Source organism: Argentina silus (assembly GCF_951799395.1).
Source record: "Argentina silus genome assembly, chromosome: X".
NCBI lineage: Eukaryota > Metazoa > Chordata > Actinopteri > Argentiniformes > Argentinidae > Argentina > Argentina silus.
In genome coordinates, this window is record NC_139653.1 from 30,791,654 (window position 1) to 30,815,156 (window position 23,503).

The 23,503-nt window shown below is 41.3% G+C and overlaps 1 protein-coding gene across 1 annotated transcript in view; it reads right to left on the reverse strand.

Annotated features, from left to right (window-relative positions):
* The window catches only part of maml2 (mastermind like transcriptional coactivator 2), a 53,920-nt gene that overhangs the window by 14,506 nt on the left and 15,911 nt on the right, over nt 1-23,503 (reverse strand). Inside the window, exon 2 of the mRNA XM_083696371.1 lies at nt 1,928-3,247. Within this exon, the coding sequence (XP_083552497.1) occupies nt 1,928-3,247 (1,320 nt within the window). The remainder of the gene's footprint in view (nt 1-1,927; nt 3,248-23,503) is intronic.

A 23,503-nucleotide genomic window follows, 5' to 3' on the forward strand; every position in this document is an offset into this window, starting at 1 on the left:
CAAAAAGTAATTGACAACATGAAAGCAACTACATGTTTTGTGTATGTTATGTTCTGCAAGTCAGATGTCAGACCTTTTATTGAGCTACATTAGATATGGGAATAATCACACAGTAACCTCAAACTCCAGTAGTTCCTCAGTACAATATGTTGATATAACTCAATTCCTTTCATTCTAGCATCGAGTTAAAGCCCAAGAGTTTCTTGAGCATGACTATTCTGAAAGTCTATGTTCTAACATCTGAAACAGTAAGTCAGGATCCACACTAGTGTTCCTAAGCACAGGAGTGCCATACTCCTAAGGTTGTATTGTATGTAAGTGTGTTTTTCTTTTTGGTATAACCTCAGAGCTAAAGACTTAGAGTAGTGGCTTTAAGTTTTTGCATACTTACAACCGATTGTTAGACTGTGAGAACAAGCAAACACAGACCAGAGTCCACATCTTGGTCTCTTTAAAAATGTATTGAGCTTTTCCCCAGTGGGAGGAAGTTCAGCGCTGCTCGCTAGTGTTCCAGAGGGGATCACGGCACTGTTTCGGGACCTTTATTTCTATGGCATTACTAATTCAATTCACTGTGGGAAGAGACTCAACTCAACTGCTTTTTTTCTTCACAGTGTGCCTTCCTCTCCAAACTAGCAAGGCATTTAACCCTGTCATTGCTGCCTTCAGCAGACAAGCAATCTAACAGTGTACAACTCCCTTGTTGATACTTGCTAGTAAACAATATTGTTTCATCCATTTTCCTAAGAAGCTGTATCATCAATAGCATCTGTTGATTATTCAATCAAACACCACAATCAACGATGTCCTTGGTAGAGTACACGTCTGGTATGTTATTGTATCAAAGCTCTCTATTGGCTCATGTGGGCGGTCAGTTGAGTCTGTAGGTGACTGTCTCTCACACAATATCTGACTTTTTAATTCTGTATCTTCTACTACCCTGCCACATTTTTAGCCACTTGCCCTCCCTTGGTTTGAAGATGTTACATGAAGACCTAAAGTGGTAACAGGAGCCCTTGTGTGTGGTTCACATGATCATTTCACACAAAGAGGGCTAGAGATACTGTTTGTGCAAAAATGAAAAGGGGGACGTTCTAAATCTCCCCAATCATAACAAATCAGTGGTTCAACCTCCGGCACCAGGCTAAGCAGATTACTCTCATTTTCCACCACTTGTCCCTTGTAGCTAACAACCTCCAATTAGCAAATCCCACTGTGCAAATATATGCCTTGATGGAGAGCGACTGTGACAGGCAGAGAAATTAGAAGTCCTGTATGTTAATCTACCACACTCTGGCAATCCATGTCATTGTCAAAATGCTTCTAGGGGTAATACATATTCAAGAGACACGCATAGGTAAAGACACAAACAGTAATGACAACGGCAACAACACCAGAAAACAAGTAGCATCACATTGTTCCTCACATTTAAGACTGCATCACGGACTGCCATGAGCAAACTGAGGAAACTGAGTGATGAGCAGAGTGCCAAGGCAGGCTTTCTGGGTGAGCCATGTATTCTATTACTATATCATCAGCAGAAAAAGGGGAGCTTGTGGTATATTATTTCACAGTGCCGAAAGGCTCGAATTAAATGATGTAGAAAAACACACTACCAAGACGTTCAGTGCAATGTAGAGCAATATATGGAAAGCAATATAAATGGAGCAATATAGCAAGCACTATTCAATCTTCAGTCTGCAACTCTATACAGGACTATACAGTTTACTGTAATTCCTAATCATTGTGAATATACATTGTTCAATTTCACATCAATTTATTGAAGACCATAATGGAAAATCATCAGGCTTCATTGTCATTATAAAACTATAATTACCCACAATAAGTATTGCTTATAATGAGTATACCATAAAACAATAACCTAAATTGTTCCTTATGGGAAAATTATATGGAATGTGTAATTTACCTGTCGTTGTTGAGCCAGTTTAAAATGGAGCCCTGGTCCATGCTGGTTCAGTGGGGTCCTCTGAGGAATAGGCTTGGACTGCAGGCATGGGGACCCTGACATGGGCATCTGTGGGTTCTGATAGTGCAGAGCTGAATGTGGCTGGTTCTGGGCTGTCGTGGATGGCTGCTGCTGCTGATGGCCTGCAGTCTTGCTCAGTGGGCCTGTCATGATGGGGATCTGTTGACTGGCAGAGGGGGGCGCTTTGGGACTGAAGTGCAGCATGGGCTTACTGCTGAGGACCTTCATATCCATGGGATTGGAGCTAATGGGTCCGTTGGACTTAAAGAGGCAGTTGTTGATCCCTTTGCATTGGCTACCACTCATGGGGCGCATGATGGGGCTCTGGGGGCTGATCCGCTGCTGGCCCAGTGGGGCTGGATTAGAGAGCTTCTCCTGGGGGAAGGAGCTGGTGGAGGAATGGGTGCTCCTAGCTGTGGCCCAGCTGGTTACCCCTCCAGGCTGAGTCTGTTGGTGGTGGTGGAGCAGGGTGTTGTTGGGTTGCTGCTGGTTAGCTGCCATCTGTTTCAACTGCTCTGCATGGGACACCTCAGGCCAGCTGGGCAGGGGTCTGGGGGCTCCTACAGAGCCATGTAGCCCTTGGCTGTGGGGTTTCTGTGATGAGGTGATAGGGGAGGTGGACAGGGAGGAGCTACTCATCGTGAAGGAGGGCCCTGCGGAGGCTGGTCGGAGCTGCGGTAAACTGCTGTGAGTCTGGCTGAAGTCTGGAGAGTACTCTGTCTTTATGGTCCTCTCTATCTGAGAGCATAGGTTGGCCGCCCCTGCTGAGCTGGGCCTGCCAAGGTCTAAACCGAAAGTGTCATCCTGCTTTAACATCTTCTCAAATTCCAGGTCATTCAGTGAAGGCACAGACTTTGTGAGCTCGTCGAACAGATCCTGTAGGTCAGGATCAATGTGATCTCCACCCTCATCTTTGAAGTCAAACACCATCATGCTGGTCTCCGTGGATGACTGGCCACAAGATTGCACCTCTATGGGCTCTTTCTTCATCTCCTTCAGGGTCATGTTGAACAGATCTGTGCCCACGCCATGGGGCATCATGTAAGTGTTCTTCCTTTGCAGACTGTGGCCCATGGCGGAGGCTCCTGGTAAAGACTGAGACTGCCCCACACTAAAGGAACAAGGCTCACTGCCCAGGCCACTGCCCTCCATACGCACACGCTTGAAGTCCGGTCCAGACGGCCCACAGGAAAGGCCATTCTGTTTTGACGTGTACTCAGGCGCATGTCCATCAATTTTTCTTCTCAAAGACCCTTGGATCTGTGAAGACAAAAACTCTATTAAGAAATCTGATCATCATACAACAACAACAAGAGTCATTTCAATTGATGGCATGGTCTCAGTTTGGCTTATTTAAGATTCACTATTTACCTCAGATGTTTTAGTGTTGACTCTATGGTTATCATACTCCTATGATATAATTTCAATACATTGTTTGCCTCATTAAACCAGACAATCCTTTGTTTTCAGCTAACAAAACATGCGGAGATGTGCTCCTTTCTGTCCAATGAGGTAATATCCCAACATTATTTATGACTATCAAGGGAACCCCTTTTCGCTCAAGAGCACCCCCAGTGGCAAAATCTTCCATAATGCAACTTTAAGTTCAAATCAACCTCTAGGTAATACAGCTTAACACATTTGTGCATGCACAAAGATTTTATTTTGCTGTCCCACTCTTTCCGTATTTTCACATTTATTAAGACAGGAGCAAGATAGTCAGGGAGACAGCTGAGAGTTATGACAGGACAGAAGCCAAGCAAGGCTTGAATCCATGACTTCCCCTCCATATTCCTTGTTCTTTCAAATTAAAACCCATGCTGGTTCAATCCAAGTGTTGCCTGAAGAAAAACAAACATTTAAGGTCACAAGACCCACTATATATAATTAATGCACTTAATTCAAATCCTCTGTTTGATGTTGTAAACAAATTAAAATTGTGATGATAATTCTAAATATCAGTATAATAAAAATGTAGTCCAAGCATTAAGTACCGCTATTTAAATTGATGAAATGTAACAGTTTTCTCCAAGTCTTCCAAACCATCCAACATCTCCCTTAGCCAGTTTGCAGAGGTTTTCTGATATCATTAGCCTTTGTCAAAGACCATACTATTATAATGTCAGATTCCAACTAGTTACAGTACAAACATGGGCAGGTATTTATTCAGAAAGACGTATTTCACAAATAAAGTTCTATCGTGAAGCTCCAAATTTGCCTTCTGATAACTTCAGTTATTTAAAAGCCTGACAGGACCACAAATTCCTTAACTGCCAAAAACATGCTTGTGTTTAATTTACTACTGATTCAATGCTTATTAAGACAATCAAAACAGTTCAGTGACGCTCTTTAATGGGCATTGGTTTCATACCTCAACCAAACACAGATTAACATTAAGAGTTGCTATAAAACAGGCTCATACGAGTGTTCATCTTAGCTTTTGGAAAAGGGCTGTAATAACATATAGTCTGAAAGTGCTGTGAGCAAGCATTTGGACACCTCAAATCTGAAGCATCTAAAACACATTAGGCCTGCTTATGTTACCTTATTGTAGGCATAAAATGAGATCATTACTATCTTGTTTGCAGATAATCCCACAGCTGTAGGATTGAAAAGATTAACTGGCAGTAACTAGTAGCAAGACGCACTGTTCAGTGACATAGAGATGCCTCATTGTCTGGTCATCATTTAATGTTATGCCAGTTCTACAACAATCTGAGCACCGGAGAGGGGTACCAGTGTAGTGCAGATTTCACAGTGGGAACAAATTGCAGTCATTTCCAGTTGCTGGCACACATCACATTAGGATGATTCATAGCCTGAAGGCTAGGAGTATTCTTGTGGTTTACTCTGTCTCTGTGTTTCTACTCTGCTGCTTGCCTGCACTGCCACTTCTATGCTCTTTAGATTTGTTGTGAAACAGTACATCCCTACATTTTAATCAACTCACCAACATATCTGTGACTCACCTCTGCCTCTTTTGTAGCAGGATGGGGCGGTGAGTGTGTGTTTGACCAGATTAAGTGGAATGACATGGTGGATGATAATGCTTGAAATTAGGGTTGTGTTGGGAGGCTGTGTGAAAATGTACTCCTGTGCCTGTATACTCATGGCCTTTGAGAGGGTTACTTTGATTAGCTATTGACAACATACTACTGGTATAAACCCTGTCAGCAGAGAAAAGCGTCCCAGACCTTGGCCAGGGAAAATATCAGGGCCACATTCCTCATATCAGAGCTGGCCCATAGGAAATTGCCACCTCTCACCCAGGGCTGCCCCCCCACATTCGGGCCAGTTCTGGCCCATATAAGACTTGCTGTTGCCGGCACTGAGCCATATGTGCCACCACAAGACCAGATCTGGCCCACAATTGTCTGCTGACTGGGAAGTAATTAAAGATATCTGGAGCACTGTTTTATTTTTTTTTCGTTTTTTTTTTGCAACTGGATACAGTTGAAGTTATATTTGACCTCAACTCCTTTGTAGTGAGTAATCATATTTCAGACTCTAAAAGAGCAACCATAACTTTACCCCAGATGGATAAATTGTATTTTGCTGTATAGAAGAACTCCATAAACATTACAAATACTATTTTCAGGGAGACGCTGAATTCTTGATAAATTACACAGTAATAACTTTAATTTTTCAATAACATTCCCTTATTGCTGCATCTCATCAGTAACAATTTACTGATATCACATTAATTAAAAGAAGGCATGAAATACCATTAGTCCACCCTTTTGATTACAGGGTAAATATAAAAGCACATAATAATAATTAGTTAGGGTTGCACAACCCTAATTAGTTAATTAGTTAGGCTTGACCTACACCTAGGGTGTAGGTCAAGCATATTATCCCCCAAAAACAACGCCTGAGAAAAATCATTCTCAAATACTAAATGACAAACCAAGACTCAAACTTATTTCATGATACTGTCTCTAATTCGCCTCTGAATTGATAGAAAGAAATGTTCACATGTCGATATTTTCCTTTGGATATGATCCATCAGCTCCTCTATTTCTCCTCCATCTCTCCCTCACAATCTTCACAGAGATTCAGGCTGATAAATATAGGTCTCCACACTACTGGACATCTGTATTTCTCCAAATGCAGATGAAGACACATATTCTATTGTGTGGATCTGAAATACACTTTCTTCCTTTCCATAAGCCTCTTTATGGCGTGCCATAGGACAGCCGCGACTACACTCCATGTCTCCAAACCTGAGAAAACACATCATGAATAATGGAGAAGATTGTATATCTGTTGCAAAAATCCACTATGAGACTGTGGTTGCCTTGCACAGTTTATGTACAATATTTTCAATGTCCGAACCACCATGATGCACATTCAGAGGCTTCACACGGTTGGAATTATGGATGCCATTGGGGTTGCGGTTGGTTTTCATAGCTGCAACCAAAACATCTACCAATCAACTCTTAAAACATCAACCAAACAACAATTAAAATAGTCACAAATGGAAGATTAATTTAAAAAGCAGCAGAATGTTCATTTCCAACTCACAATGAGAAAAGTTGTGGCCTCCATGTTCACTTTAAATCCTCATAACAGATCTACAAGTGATCTGAAAAAAGATTTTGATTAACATTTAATGAGCTTAGAAGCTCTGGATCACTTTGAAAGTGACTCCTGGCAAATGAAAGGCTTAATGTATAATACACAGTTCTTCTGCTAGGGATGAGAATCTGTATTTCTGACCTTCATTTTTCTATGTTAAGTGAACATTTATAATATTGTAACTACAAATGATCTTTAAAAAATGGTTACTTTTACAGTGATGGTCAAGACTCACTTTACAAACAAGGACATGTGACGTCTTTACAAAACCGTAATTCGCAAACCGTAGTTCACAACAGCCATCCATGAACTTCACCCTGATGTGGTGATCTTGTGGCCAGCCCATCTGCTCTTATTTGCCTCACTATCATGTTGACGCCCTTTGACCGGGGCTGAGAGGGCCTGTCATTGGCCGTGTCAACAGAGGCTGTCTGTTCCTGTGAGCTATGAGGCTGATTATCCACTGTGCTGTTAGCAAACGGGGCAACGTGCTGATGCTGAGCACTGTGGAAGGGGCTCCGGGTGAGCCATCACAAAGACAGGGACACGGACAGGAACGGGGACATGACACTAGGCTTCCTGCTACCATCTGCCAGACCTGTGGCACAGCCCACAGAGCCTTGGATGTTTGTGGGGTGAGAGGAGAGAGAGAGTCTACAAAATGATCCAGTTCACCAGCCTTTAATCTATTCAGCAGAGCCCTCAGACATGTTGTAATCTCCTCCTGTAACAGTCAAAAACCTTCCTCTAAAATAAAGAAATAAATACGACTATTGTGTTCCTAGGGAGACATATTTATGTGGTTGCGCAGGTTGCCGAGTGCTGCCAGGAGGAATTTCAGCTCTCTTTCTCAACAGACACAGTGGAGAAATTACAGCCTACAGCCTAGTGTTAAAGACCTAACATACATAACCAGAAACCTTCACAAAATGTGTTATGTGCTGTGACAGATCTAATTGTGGAACATACAGAGTATCATTCCCTACTTATCATATCTACAGGATAAACAATCAAATTGTCTGGCTCTCGCTACACTTAATGCACCACAATCAAGGTGATGAATATGAACATCTTATTAAAGCAGTAAAATGCAGACTAGACAGACAGTACTATCCAGTAGCATTAATCATCCAGTAGTCACTTATAATTCTGGACCTGCTCTTCTTAGGATGTAGGTATAAAAACTTACATACTGTAGGTTGTTGCCAGATTGTTTTGCTGGAATTAAATTCCCAATGAATGTACTAGATTGACCCTTTGCAATAGGCCTATTAGCAAAAATGACAGACCAAGTTAATGAAAATATTTAGGTAACTTTTCCTGTAAATTGCAAAATGAATTCAGCTTTATGGCATCTGCTACAGAGACATTCATACTAAATTGGCACATTTCTGTATCTTAACAGCAATGCAAATGCATGGTCTTTGTAGGTCCTACTAATCACCCCAAACAACCCCAAACAAGTACCCAAAACAACCCCAAAGAAATACCCAAAAGTACCCCACAAACAGGCACCCTAAAGTACCAAAAACACACCACAACCAGATACCCCATTCAACCCCAAACAACCACAAGCATGTGCCCAAAAGTACCCCAAACAACCACAAACAGGTACCCAAAAGTACTAAAAGTTACCCAACAACCCAAATATACCCAAAAGAACCACAAACTGGCAGCCAATACAACACAAAACCACCCAAATTACCAAAGGTTCACGCTTCGGTTTGGAATGTGATATATTAGGTTCAGGATTCTATGTTGTCACGATAGCAGAGATGATACAAAAAAACTATGAAAGAAATAGATCTTAGATAGATTCACCAAATTCAGGAAGTGAAATGTTTGTATAATTTGAAATCTATTGAACAATAATTGAGAATGGATGCTCTAAAATATTGAATTGCAATTTCAATTTACTTTCTGAATACGGTGGTAAAGTGTAACGTCACTGGAGACAACAAAACAAGCGTGCAGCGCTGTAACACTGATGTTCATGATGATGCAGGTATTTGGCTGTGAAACTTGACCCCACTGTAATAAAATTGACTAGTGTTACTTATTTCGCTTTCCCCATCATCCCAGAAATGGAGGCAGTGTGCAAAACTGTGCAGGTTAGAAAATTCTTCATTAAAGATTATTTATTGTTTCTCCCCAGACAGCTTCATTGTCATGGTATTCCTTGATTATGATGCAATCACTTTACCAGAGTTAGTTATTGTAAGTCTTTAGAGACTTAGTTTTTGTATGGCGCCTTACCTTATTGTGTACTGTTGTTATTCTATTTTTACTTCTATGTTATCATTGCACTGTTGAGAGGAAGCTTGCAAAGTAAGCATTTCAGTGTACAGTTTACTATCTGTATCCTGTGCATATGACCAATAAACTTTGACTTGACAAGTATTACTTATCGGAATGCTATACCGCTAAAGGCCAGTAGAGGGCAAGAGAGACCATGATATCAAATGTAGGGTTCCATTTTCAGCTGGCACAAAACAGACGCAGGTCCAAACGCAGGCATATTGGCAATTTGTGTCGGTGCTAACAGCTGAAATTACCACAGCACCACTATCACCCACACTGTCTCTGCGCTCAGATGGGTGGAGTAGTGAGGCTTGTTCATGGCAATGAACAGGCCAAGTGCCATCAGTTGTGCTGAAAAATTCTGGCCTTGAAAATGGCAAGAATATTTCAGACACACCCGCAAGACACACCAAGGTTTTTACGCCCTTGAAATATAACCCAAAGTGTAGATAATAACAGTGAATGCACACACATTATTTAATCACAGTGACAACATTTGACCCATTATTTTCAGTCATGCTCTTTCAGGTGATTCTTTTTTTTTAAAATTAGATTTGGGTAGGATTTGGTTATTACACTGTTTCAACTTCTACGGTAAACTGTTTGTCTAATATTGTTTGGTGATGTCTGAGAAAAATCTGCAGGTTTCAATTAGCATGAATCATGTACATAATGAAAGATCTTTACCACATGTCCTAATACAGTATATCATCTTAGTGTATTGCTTTAGTCCGTTCTTGTAGAACATAATTAGAACAGTCAAAATGTAAAGGTTGAAGTTGTCTGCTTTGCACTGATATATCATGTCTAACAAGGCTCTATTATAAAACCATATTGGGCCCACGGACAACAGAAAAAAAGAAAAATGCATTTGCACAGATTTTTGGAAAACAGCATTTATCCACTGTCAATACTGTACATTTTGGATCCATGCATTATGCGTGACCATGACAGAGAGACAACTACAGACTTGGATTTTGAGTTTCTCTGCCCACAGTATGTGCAAGAACCATTTACTTTGGAAACATGTCTGGAAAGAATATCAAATGTGTCAGGAGTGGAGGAAATACAAAAGAGATGCAAAAACTAAAAGGTACCTGTTTGGAGTTGTTTGGGGTACATTTGAGTACCTGTTTGTGGTTGTTTGGGGGTACTTTGGGGTGTCTGTTTGTGGTTGTTTGTGGTTGTTTGGTTGATTTGTAGAACCTGTTGGGTTATTATTAAACCATGAACAATGGCTCCAAGCTAGTTGTGTTACCATGGTGTCAACAGGGGAAATGACTGATCCTGATTCTGTCCTTGTGTTTTTATGGATCTGTTTGAAAGGAACAATGGCTTTACTTTCAAACCTAGCATTATGTGCATTTCATTACAAGTCTATGTTGAAATAGCACTGAACTTAGTTAGGCTTAGTAGTGTTCTCCAGAGGGATTTATGAAAGCTGCCTGGTTGAAATACAGTCAAATTAATATTATCTTTAAATATATTAACGGCAGATAATATATTCTCTGAAAAAGATGTAGGGGTTTTGACCACATATCAAAATAAATATAAATTATTATATATTAGCATATGTTTTATATATTAATATTATGAATAATAAATATTAACAATAATAACTGTCATACAGTATCTATCAAGAACAGTATGCCTTCACTCCCATTCCCCTTTTCAACAGTTTTCAACCCCATTAGAAAGCAATGCTTTTGCATCATTGATTTAAGGTAAGAGATCTTATGAAACAGATGCTGCAATGTGGATACATAGAATGAAAATGAGGATATACAATGTCTGTGTACACTTAGCTTAGGAGGTTTTCTTAGCATATATAAATAGCTTTCATCTAGCATTGGGACCATCTGACAGAATCGATATGCACATTAGATATGACTCCATCCATTTCTACTGGATGTGTGGCATTTTGGAGTGCTGGGCTGTAACTGTCTGTCCGTGGTGTGCTTCCCTAATCTGGCAGGCGCATATTGGGACATACCAGCACCACTGCAGAGGTGGGCTACTTCTGGCTTATCAGCACTTTGCATCCCCACACTTCCTGAAACAGTTGTATGAGATTGAGGCGGCCCTCCAGGGAGCAGGCAGGAGGGGAAGAAAAGAGGAGAGAAGCAGCTTTGTGGCTGCTTCTGGGAAATGGGGAGATGATAAGACTGCCTTTGAAGGGAAATACATCCATTATGTTTACTGAGGGCAGATCATTCAACTGTTACTCACTGCACCTCATTTTCATTTCAATGGAGACACCGGCCATTTCTAATAAAGGGGAGCCAATACAAAGAGGAACCGCTTGAAGACATTAAAATCTTGGCCGTGCATATTCACTAGGCTCAGAACAGACAGAAAACAGCATGCCATTCAGGTCTCGGTAGGGCATGTCTTTTGTTCAGCACCAGATATGAAGCAGCCCTGGGAAAGAGTGGAGGACAATGGTCTGAGTAGAAGAGGGCCACAGATGAAAAATGCAGAACATTCACCCTCATTAGAGAGGGGTAAAGCATGGAAAGAGCATTAGAGCAATGCAGCAGTAACATAGTAGTGCTTTAGAGAAGTAGGTTTGAGGTCTGAGGTTTAAGAGACGGTTGAGGCCATGGTTCCTAGGAGGATGTCAGGATTCAGATGCCCAAATGCATAGAGGGGCGGCAGTGAAGTGATCACAGGGAAAATGTGGACATGTGGAGAGACCCTGTCCAGGCATCATCACTGCGGCACCAGTAAGACCACGCCACTGCAGACACACAGGACCTTGCAAACATCGCCATGACAGGCTGTCACATCATATCACCAATGGCCATGTGGCTCACAGAGCTCCTGACACTGCTGTCGCCTCATATCCACATGTCACTTTTAGCCATAGAGACATCCACAGAGGACAGCCACTGGCTCACTTGTCTTTAGAGCCCTTCCATACAGTTGAATCCAACATAGAGGAAAAACGGTTCCCTCAAAACCTATAGAATGCCATGCCGAAGAACATAAATGTGAGTAGAATTATTTGTGATAATGAGATTCAAGAGAATGAAAAGCCTACTAATAGAATTAGTTAAATACTGTACATTACTTATTGCTGACTTTGAATACACTACACTTTCCCATTGATTCTTAGATAGATACTATAATGAGGGTGTAGAACGAAAGAGAAGTAGTCTGAACAAAAAGGTTGAACAAAAGTCCCATAGTGTCTCCTTCATGGTGATAGACACAAACGTGTAGTGTTCTCCAGGTTTAGCTGGCACTTCCTGCTCTCACCCACAGGCCTGGTATTTCATTTCATTGTTTAAATTGGAAACAACAGCAACCATTTTCTTCCATGAGGCCAACCCTTCTCTGTGGCCTGTTCATGTTAAAAAACAGGATTAGAGAAGAGGCAGAGAAAGACCTCCCACTATTCAACAGGCTCTGAGTCAGTCACAGTTGATGGTACAGGGCTTGCCTGTCAACTGAACACAAGCTGAGCTCCCACTCCAGCTGAAAAGGTTTAATTTAGTGGTAACACTGACTTAAATGCTCACTGGCCACCACATTGGGGCTGAAACTGACTATCATCACTTGCATTGAGAGCTACACTGCATACTTAACAAATGCCATACAGTACCCTACATGCAATCTATGAAGAGTACATGTGCCTGTATACTTGTATGAAGTAGAGAGTGGGAGAGAATGTTCGAGCTGTGAGACAGCTTGAGTGTGTGGGAGGGGAAATATAAACCAGATTTTTTTTAACAGCTCTCGTAGAGCAAGCACTGAAGACATATAGACAAGTCATATGAGGCAACAATCCCCCCTCAGGCACCAGGGGTCACTTTTTTAGAACCTTAGGTTGAAATTGTACTTATTTAATTTCATACTGAATATGCTGATTACTTCTTTATTGTATCAAGCGTATAAAATAAGTATTGAAAGCTGTGTCTTTTAGTCAGAGTCATTGAGACCCATGACATTGTGTTTCACATTGAAACTCTCAGCATGTAGTAATTTTTTGTGGCGGAGCAGACATGCCACAGGGGATTCATTGAAAAAAGAGATTTTCCACCACTTAACTTTAGGTGCCATATAAATTCCTTTAGACCATGACATTACAGAAAAATGTAGTCAGGAAGTCAGGAACAGGCAACAGCGTACTAACAGCGTAATGGAATGTGACCTCTACCAATAGAATAAAAAAACAGTTGAACCAGACAGCTTGATAATCTATAGATCTAAAATGATTCATTCCCTTTAGATTTGTTCCTCTAGCTGATCGCAGCTCAAAACAAGCTCTTTGCTTTCCCTGGGTGTGTGTACCCATAAATGGCCATTTCCATATAGCCAGAAGTACCTTTTTCCCAGAAAACGTCAAATACTAGTCATGCCCCCGGTCATGCCACAGGAAAAGGCCCATAAGCAGGGAACAAGTTCTCTTCCTGTTTTCAAAGACGATTCCTATGGCATGCAGAGTCGTTTCCTGCTCACTGAGCTGATTTCACCATCCCCAACATCTGGCTGCTCTTCAACACTGCAGCTGCAACATGGCCAGAGCCAACAGTAGTGCCACTGTTGCGTTGAGAGAGAGAGAGAGAGAGAGAGAGAGAGAGAGAGAGAGAGAGAGACATTCAAGTCATGTCACTGACTGCAGGCTACTGTAGCAGATATAGACACAATAGGATTCTTTATTCAGGATTTTACCACTGGTATCAACTTCACTCACGATCATGAGACTAGCCTTTTAGCTAATGTTACTACAACTACAACTTCTATTACCATGACCAATACAACCATAATGTCAGAGCTAAAAACATTTTACTGTTCTCCCACAAACAGGATTGTTTGCAGTCCTCTCTCAAAATGAGAAGCAATACAGTATGCATCTCTTGGCTGCACCACAATATCTGATGTGATTCCAGCAAAGTGCTCCTAATAGCACCCTTGTTATGATTTCCCAGAGAAATTAGGATGCATTTAATATCCCGTGGGATACACAGGCTTGGGGCTTAATGCTGTGCTAATGCTATTACACTTAGGTCTTGATAAGCCTCTTGCACATTTAGAAAATACATCTACTGTGATAGACTTCCAATACAGACAGACAATGAGTTTCCCTTAAGGCCTTACGCCAGTCCCTGTTCTTTTAGTCCTTTAATATATATATATTTTTTTTAAATTTAATTTGTATTCTAAGCTTGAAGGACCACAACGGAAGTAATTTAACAACTATATTGTGTTATCATTGACAATTTAAAATGCATAGCTTCCACTTGAGTGGTTTATATTGTAGTGGTTTATTTTTAATTGTGAAAAAAATAAAATCATCAAATCTTAAATAAACCTTTTTGTTAAGAACATTCATTCTTGCTGCAGTCTTTTATTCTGCTCACCTAGTCACTTCCCCTCTGTCTAAATCCAGCCTGGATTCGATACTATGTAAAACGATCACAACGTACTCATGAAGTAGCATCATAACCATTACCTTATCAAAACCTAGGCATTGTTTGGAAGAAGGGCACTACTTCTTGGTCTCATGTCGGCAACATCACTACATGATGCTGACCACAGCCATCCACTTCATAAACATACAGTACAGCACAGTACAGCACAGTACACACACACACACACACACACACACACACACACACACACACACACACACACACACACACACACACACACACACACACACTCACACGTCACAGAGAAGTATACAAGAGGACCTGAGTTATGTTAATAATTGCTTGTGCAATTGCAGCTACAGTACAACGTAGCACATTAAAAACTAAGGAAAATAAAAAAGGAGGGAAAAGCTTTGTACAACTCCCACTCAGTTTTGACATTCCAAAAAAGGCCTGCGTAGACCAATGCTGGCAGAGACAGACACACATACAACTTTGCAGAGGTCCTACTGACTCCAGCCAAGAACAGAGGGGGAAAATCATGGCGCATGTGACCCCATAATCTATCAACTTGACATTTCCCAGAAAATATAATATTGTGCTCAATAATAACACAAATTATTTCATAGATGTGCTTGTTAATGTTGTTTTCAAACACCACTGGTTTGCTATTTGGGTTTACTCTACAATTATTAATTAATTAATAATTCAATTGGATTGGCTCCAATGACAGGGCTTCGAGTAAATCCCATGTGGATCATCTGGTGCATTTTCAAAACATCATACAATACAGAAAATATTACCTACTTACTGTATGAAGAAAGGAAAGACTTCTTATTCCAGTGGTTTCTGAATGCTCTGTTTAAATGGCAGTTGTTTACATTAGGAGCCCTGCAGGTGCTGTAGTAAACACTAGGCTAAAGGTGGCTCTCTCAGTGGCAGGGCGAGTTCAAAGTTGCATCATAGCCTGACATCTACTAGCATGTGTGTGCATGCTGTGGGCAGTTCTTGCAAGCGCTTGTAAGAGGGCCCTGTGAAGTGCTTTAGGTCTTTTTACATGTTGCAGCTGGTGAGAAAGACAGGGCATTATCGTGCAGTCTCACCAAGTGTTTGGAAAAACAACTTTCCCAGGGTCTGATCATTAATAAGCACTAAAAGTCAAGACAGGCTTTTAAACACACTGTGGTGCTTTTTATGAAACATTCAAAATGTCTAAATCAATTAAAGCATTAAGTACTGATTCAAGTAACATCTAAACAAGTAACATCTAAACAAGTAACATCTAACCTGCACATGAAAACAGAATACATGAAGAGATGTCCATATGAAATCTTAGTAAAAGCTTGGCTCCACTCTACAAGGGTAACTGGTGAGGCATCTCTAAATAGTTATGAATTGGCTCAATACACAGGACATGATGTTCTTAATCCCTTGTGCCAATTGTACAGTAGGTGTTGAGCACTAACCTGAGTTAACATAACATATAGTCCAAACCATGTTGATGTGCTAATGTCACACATGTTCAAATCTGTGTGCACCTTAAAGCCTGCAGAATGTTTTGCAACTGTAGTAGTAGTCGCCTTGAGCTACTCTCTTTATGAGATAATCCAGTTACTACCAGGTGCGGCGGCATGATAATCCAGTTACTACCAGATGTGCAATCACTTGCCTCCCTGGATTAGGTAACCAGATGTAAACACAAATCAACAGGTCGTTTCTTAGCAATTTTATACTTACTAATGTGTGGATAAATTCCGACTTAAACATACATATCTTGGATGAAGACAATAAAATCAATAAACATCTAGGGATATATTTTAACAGCTTTTAGTGAAAATCCAGGTGCTGTCGGGGGCTCTGGTGGTGGCGTTTTGGTCTGAAATATTAGTGCTATTTTCAAGGCCAGATTTTTCAGCGCACATAATGTCACTTGAACTGCTTATTGTCATGAACACGCCTTTATTTACCACTACTCCACCCATGTGAGGGCAGACGAGACAGTGCTACTCCACCCATGTGAGGGCAGACGAGACAGTGCTACTGCACTACTCCACCCATGTGAGGGCAGACGAGACAGTGCTACTGCACTACTCCACCCATGTGAGGGCAGACGAGACAGTGCTACTGCACCCATGTGAGGGCAGACGAGACAGTGCTACTCCACCCATGTGAGGGCAGACGAGACAGTGCTAGTCCACCCATGTGAGGGCAGACGAGACAGTGCTACTGCACTACTCCACCCATGTGAGGGCAGACGAGACAGTGCTACTCCACCCATGTGAGGGCAGACGAGACAGTGCTACTCCACCCATGTGAGGGCAGACGAGACAGTGCTACTGCACTACTCCACCCATGTGAGGGCAGACGAGACAGTGCTACTCCACCCATGTGAGGGCAGACGAGACAGTGCTACTGCACTACTCCACCCATGTGAGGGCAGACGAGACAGTGCTACTCCACCCATGTGAGGGCAGACGACACAGTGCTACTGCACTACTCCACCCATGTGAGGGCAGACGAGACAGTGCTACTCCACCCATGTGAGGGCAGACGAGACAGTGCTACTGCACTACTCCACCCATGTGAGGGCAGACGAGACAGTGCTACTCCACCCATGTGAGGGCAGACGAGACAGTGCTACTGCACTGCTCCACCCATGTGAGGGCAGACGAGACAGTGCTACTGCACTACTCCACCCATGTGAGGGCAGACGAGACAGTGCTACTGCACCCATGTGAGGGCAGACGAGACAATGCTACTCCACCCATGTGAGGGCAGACGAGACAGTGCTACTCCACCCATGTGAGGGCAGACGAGACAGTGCTACTCCACCCATGTGAGGGCAGACGAGACAGTGCTACTGCACTACTCCACCCATGTGAGGGCAGACGAGACAGTGCTACTCCACCCATGTGAGGGCAGACGAGACAGTGCTACTCCACCCATGTGAGGGCAGACGAGACAGTGCTACTCCACCCATGTGAGGGCAGACGAGACAGTGCTACTCCACCCATGTGAGGGCAGACGAGACAGTGCTACTGCACTACTCCACCCATGTGAGGGCAGACGAGACAGTGCTACTGCACCCATGTGAGGGCAGACGAGACAGTGCTACTGCACCCATGTGAGGGCAGACGAGACAGTGCTACTGCACTGCTCCATTGTATTTTCATAATTATCGCAGACACAAATTGCCAATATGTGATTGGACAGCAGTGGCTGAAAATAGTCCTTAGTGGGTGGTTTTCCACAGGGGGATACAAATGTGAATTGTAAAAGCAATGTTGTTGCAGTGCTGGAGCTTACATACTGTACCAGGAATCACTAATTCAAAATAGTCCATGTACTGTACTGTAATATGTATGGCATCACATATGACTGAATGAACAGTAGACTTTCTAATAGCTGATGCAAACTGTTCCAATTTAGCACCCAAAGCCATCTGGCTATAATCTGCTGAATGAGGAAACACAGAAACCTACCAAAGTTTCTCCGTGTCCAGTCTGTAGAAACTAGCAACACACTATCCACAACCTGCTTGGGGCATGAACAGTTGCAGGGATAAAGAAGCAGTTATATGCTTCAGGGCCATTTGAAAAAGGTAAATAATTAAATGTTTCAGCTAGACTTGATTAGCAGACCAATGGCTAGTGGACCAATGGCCAAGGTATGTTGCATTTGACATAATCCAAAAACCATCACCCTCATTTTATTTGTAGCACACTCACCTACTGGGGACTCTATAGTTAGTTACAAGACCTGAGAAATATGAGATCAAATGAGGTAACATTGTTTTATTGAAAGAAAATGATGAGCAGAGGAGTCAAATACAATTTAAACTCTTAGCAGAGAGAGATGATTCCTAGCAATGGCATATTATCATTGATGAAAGAATTGCAGAGATCTTTTAATGTATGTACAACAATAACACAAACAACATCCTGAGGGTCAAGGCTGGGTATACAGCACTGTCTGCATTTCCATCCCAGGGTGTGTTTCGTTTGGTTATAAAGACTGTTCTGCTATTGTGGATGTTTCACAGCCCCACTGGTAAGGCCTCCCTGCAATGACAAACCAGATGCTTGCTTTTCTAGCTTTGGCTACACCAGGGAAAACAGATGAGCAAGATGATTCACACGCAACAAAACAAAGGCAAGAAAAGAGGACACATTTACTTATACTGTACCATGGGAATTCACTTCCATTGTACAATGCAGGGAATCTTTGTAAAAACATCATCCTAGTTAAACATAACATTCTTATAATATCAAATAAAACATTTTTGAGACATAAGGTAACAAATATGAATCAAAAATATTTTGGAAATAGCTTTGATATGAGGATTAATCTCACCCTACCTTTTGGGGGACATATAGCAACAAAACCCACAGGCTGAATAATCTAAACAAACTTAATTACCAACAAACAGATGGGGTTATTGCTCTGACAGCTATTTTAGCATAGCCATGCTAAGCCCAACAGAGACGTGCATACAGAAGTTAAACACACAGCTGCTTAAACGTGATTGCTGTGTTCTCAGGTCTGTGGTTTAGAGCATGCGTAAGTTTAACCATGATCTTAATTGCAATGTACTGCAAAAGTCACCTTTCCACTATGGGTCAGTGTCATTGCGTATCAGCTTAAACCATCTAAATGGATGGTTTAGGGAGAGATTATAGAATGTAAACCACTTTCTTTTGATACACATACAACTATAATATTTGAAAAAGTTAATTGTATAATAATTAATTTAAACAATCACCATTATGAAAAGCTGGTGTGATACGGCGATGTTATTTTCAAATGATTCTTTATGTAATTACACTGTTTCACATACAAGGTGATGTTTTTTCTGTCTACATATTTGAGGTCCATAATAAAATTAATACCATTGACAGAATAGTCATTTGTGAAACTCAACCCTGCTGTAAAAAACAGCTTACCAGCCCATGCTGGAACCAGGCTGGTACCAGGGTGTGTTTTGAGACATGGGTTTTATGATGGTTTCATGATAGTAGCTGGTAGCTGGTTTGATGCTGGTCGCAAGCTGGAAACAAGCTGGATGACCACCTCCCAAGCTGGTTGACCACCTTCCAAGTTGGAACCAAGCTGACTCCAAAAGATATTGTATGATTAATAATTTCATAATTTTCTCATCCCTGTGTGACAGACACTCAATCATATCGGATCCTAGATTCCATTAAGAATACCCAATATGTTATGACCATGCATTTAAGGTAGAAGAAATCGTGAGGAGTTTACACATGGTTCAATACCTGATGTGATTACTCGAGTCTATGTGTTGCTAACTATGCATGTGAACATTAGACATTAATGGTCAACTCTGTGATAACCTGGTCACGATTATGTTGTGCTGTTTTAACGGAACCTTTATCTAGCGCACAATATCACATTAATGCACATAGGAAGAATGAGAATAGAGTATCAACAAATTAACCCATTTAATAGTTTCAAAGAAATATATGAAATAAACAAACTGTACTAAATGAATGGAAGTTTAACCAAAATGTCTAATGTTATGTTACACAACACAGGAGACCGGTGCACACAGGAGACAAGTCCACACTGTCCTTCTCTTTAAGTATCATTCCCAGCAAAGGACAATGTGTGAGACACATTACAATCGCAAAGGAATTGATAAATAGTGAGGGTGTGATTTCTTCAGGATGTCCGCCAGGCACATTCAACTGTAAATAGGTATACACATTTAAATCAAGGCTAGCGCCACCAAAATCCGTCTACACTTCCACCTTCCAAGCTGGAACCAACCCTCCTCGGATAGGGCTGATGTCGCAAGAACTGATGCTTATTAACAGAAAATCATGTGGCGCAAGCTAAACTAATTTTTTTGAATTAATTTTAAAATGCAATTATATAATACATATATTGCTGATTCATGATTTCTGCCTAAACATCATTGGGAGCATGCAATAAATGCCCAAAAGCAGGAGTTGCTTTGACGCCACTTTAATGTGTAATGTCAACAATAGTTCCCAGCAGGTGAGTAGAGGTGAGTATGTCAATCGTGTTCCTAAACTGAACAAGTCACAATTGTTACTGACTATGCGAAAGTTTGTATGAGTGCGTCTAATTGCGTGTGACTGTATGTATGTGTGTGTGTGTGTGTGTGTGTGTGCACGTGCGTGCGTGTGTGTGTGTTATTATGTTAAAGTGGTACAAACAGGTACAAAAAACGTAACTTTTAAATTGTGATTTGTGGGCTTCCAGTTTTGACATGACTGTGAGGACATGTTCCGAGGCCTCTCCACTGAATGTTTAAATGTTTTTTACTTTAACCTTTAGATTTTTCAAAAAACACTGTTGTGTTAAATGACCATGCAACATCATTTTGATGTCCGGGAAAAATAAGACCTGCGGGGCGAACAGAAATATACCAAAACTTGTTGACATCTCTCAGGGAGCTAGCTAAACTGCTAATATGGCGGAGCAAAATGTTGGGAACGATCATCCGCACAGAAGTGAAAGCACTATGAGCAGAGATCATGGCAGAATTCCGCGCTACATCTACAACAATGTGCAAAGAAATCGTTAAGGAATTTCGTTCAACAATGGCTTCACTAAACAACGTTGGCCATATGTAGGTCAGAATTCAAGGACGTAAAGGCGCAGCTATACCAAGCCGGTATTAAGTTTGGTCTGATTCATCCTGTAAACTCAGGCTTACTTTCCAGGGAACTGTTCACACTTTTGATAACAACTGAGGCTGCGCTTTCCTTCTTCAAGGACACTATTCAACCTGCTGCCAAGCGATCTGATGACAGATAGTAGATTTATGGATACCTTGCTTCAACCTGCCTGGATTGGTGGGTCATTCCATGTGAAATGATGGACACCTAGCTTCACACTGTTTGGACTGATGGGTCATTCCACCTCAAATGAACATACAAAGTTTACTGGAGACATTCATTCAATGGACATTTTTTTATTCTCTTCTTTTGTGGACATTAACCAGCCTAGACTGCAAATGATGAGCGGGGCCGATTGTGTGGCTGTGGGTAATTGACAGTCTACTATTTTAGGTTATGGACACTCTGCTATGCACACTGCTCGGACTGATGGGTCATTCCATCTCAAATGAACACAGAAAGTGGGCCACATCCACACTGGAGGAACTAAGTTTATTGGAGACATTCATTCAATGGACATTTTATTCTCTTCTTTTGTGGACATTAACCAGCCTAGACTGAAAACGATGGTAAGCTAAGCCACTACTTATTTCTGCCTAACAAATCCTTTTGTTTATTTATATTAGACAGTATGTTCTAGGCCACTAGGAACTTAAGTCGAGCATGGTTTACAGCTGCTGGGAAGCCTATAGGCTATTATGTTTGACTGGGTGTTGTGGGACTATTGGGACCACACATTCATGGTTTTTATTTACTCTTTCATTTCTGTCTCGCTCATGGTAGTTATTTTGTAGCAGCCCATATGGCAGCCTGTACTAGCTTTTTGATTGACGGTGTGGGGGGTGTTTTTTTTTTTCCCTTAATTTTTTTTTAACATTACTTCTCCCACTTCCCAAAAATAACTCATGGTGGTGTCCATGTTGTCTCTTGTAATGTCAAAGGTTCAAATAATGTCACCAAAATAAACAAAATAATGTCCCATTTACAACATTTGAAGGTTGACATAGCTTTTCTGCAAGAGACACACCTCTGCAACTCTGATATTCTGATAAGACTCAAAAGAGGATGGGTTGGTCATTTATTTCACCCTAAGTTTAATGTTAAAGCCAGAGGTGCTGCCATTTTGATTCGTAGAAACATTGCTTTTGAACTACTGAATTCCATTGTCGACCCTAATAGCCGCTATGTAATTGTATCAGGACTTCTCCAGAATACTCCTTTGGTTCTTGTCTGAGTATATATATTGCTTAATTGGGATGATAATTATAGGAGTGGATTTCAACATGGTTCAAGACACTACTCTTGATAGGTCATCTACCAGAGATACGACCCTATCTAACTCTGGTAAGGTCATGGCCTCCCATGCTAAGCGGCTGGGCTTATCTGACCGCTGGAGATTTAACTTCCCATCAGCCAAAGCTTTTTCATTCTTCTCACATGTACACCACACATATTCCCGAATAGATTTCTTTCTTGTGGATGACAAACTTTTATCAAAGGTTAAGTCATGCGAATACCACAGCATTGTTACATCAGACCACGCCCCCACCTCTATGGAGATTCATTTCTCTAGAGGTTATGTCCCCTCTAGGCAGTGGAGATTTAATTCCCCAATGCTGTCTGATGACATTTTTAAGCAGTTTCCCACAACTCAAATTACAATCTTCTTTGAAATTAATAAAACCCATGATGTATCTCAGTCTACTTTATGGGAAGCATTTAAAGCTTATTTATGGGGTCAGGTAATCTCTTGTTTCACATGCCAAAAAGACAGGCTGTTAAGTTGTCTGAAATTTCTGAGGAGATTTTACAATTAGACAATCAATACGCAACAACCCCACTCCTGCCCTATATAACAGACGCCTTCAGCTTCAGGCAGTTTGATATATTATCAACAAGTAAGGCTGAAATACAATTGCTTGAATGTAGACAACACATTTTTTAGATGGGGGACAAAGCAAGTCAACTTCTTGCCCATCAAGCTCGTTTAGCAACAGCCTCCAAACTGATCACAAAGATCATATCACCTGCTGGTGTTATTCTTTCAGACACAAAGGATATTAATGAAACATTTTAAAATGTCTACTCTGATCTTTAGTCCTCTGACTGCCCTCCAGATATTTGGGACCAGGACAACCCTCTTGATAATATCTGCTACCCCGTCCTTCATGAAAAGCTCGCCGTTGAACTTGGTAGACACATTTCTCTTCTTGAGATGCAGGAAGCCATAAATTCTATGCAAAATGGTAAATCACCAGGACCCGATGGGTACACAATGGAATTTTACAAAACATTTTCTGTCCTGAATTACAGATTATGTACAATTAATCTTTTTTGATTGGTCAGCTGCCGGAGACACTATCTCAGGCTTCAATTTCTCTGCTAATTAAGAAAGGACCCCCTTCTCTGCAGCAGCCAGAGACCAATCTCCCTGTTGAATGTATACCAAAAAATTCTAGCTAAAGTCCTTTCCACCCGTCTCCAACAAGTTGTCCCAGACCTGATATCTACTGATCAAACAGGGTTTATCCATCGGAGACATTCCTTTTTTAACACAAGGAGATTGATGGACATAATTCACTCACCAAGCT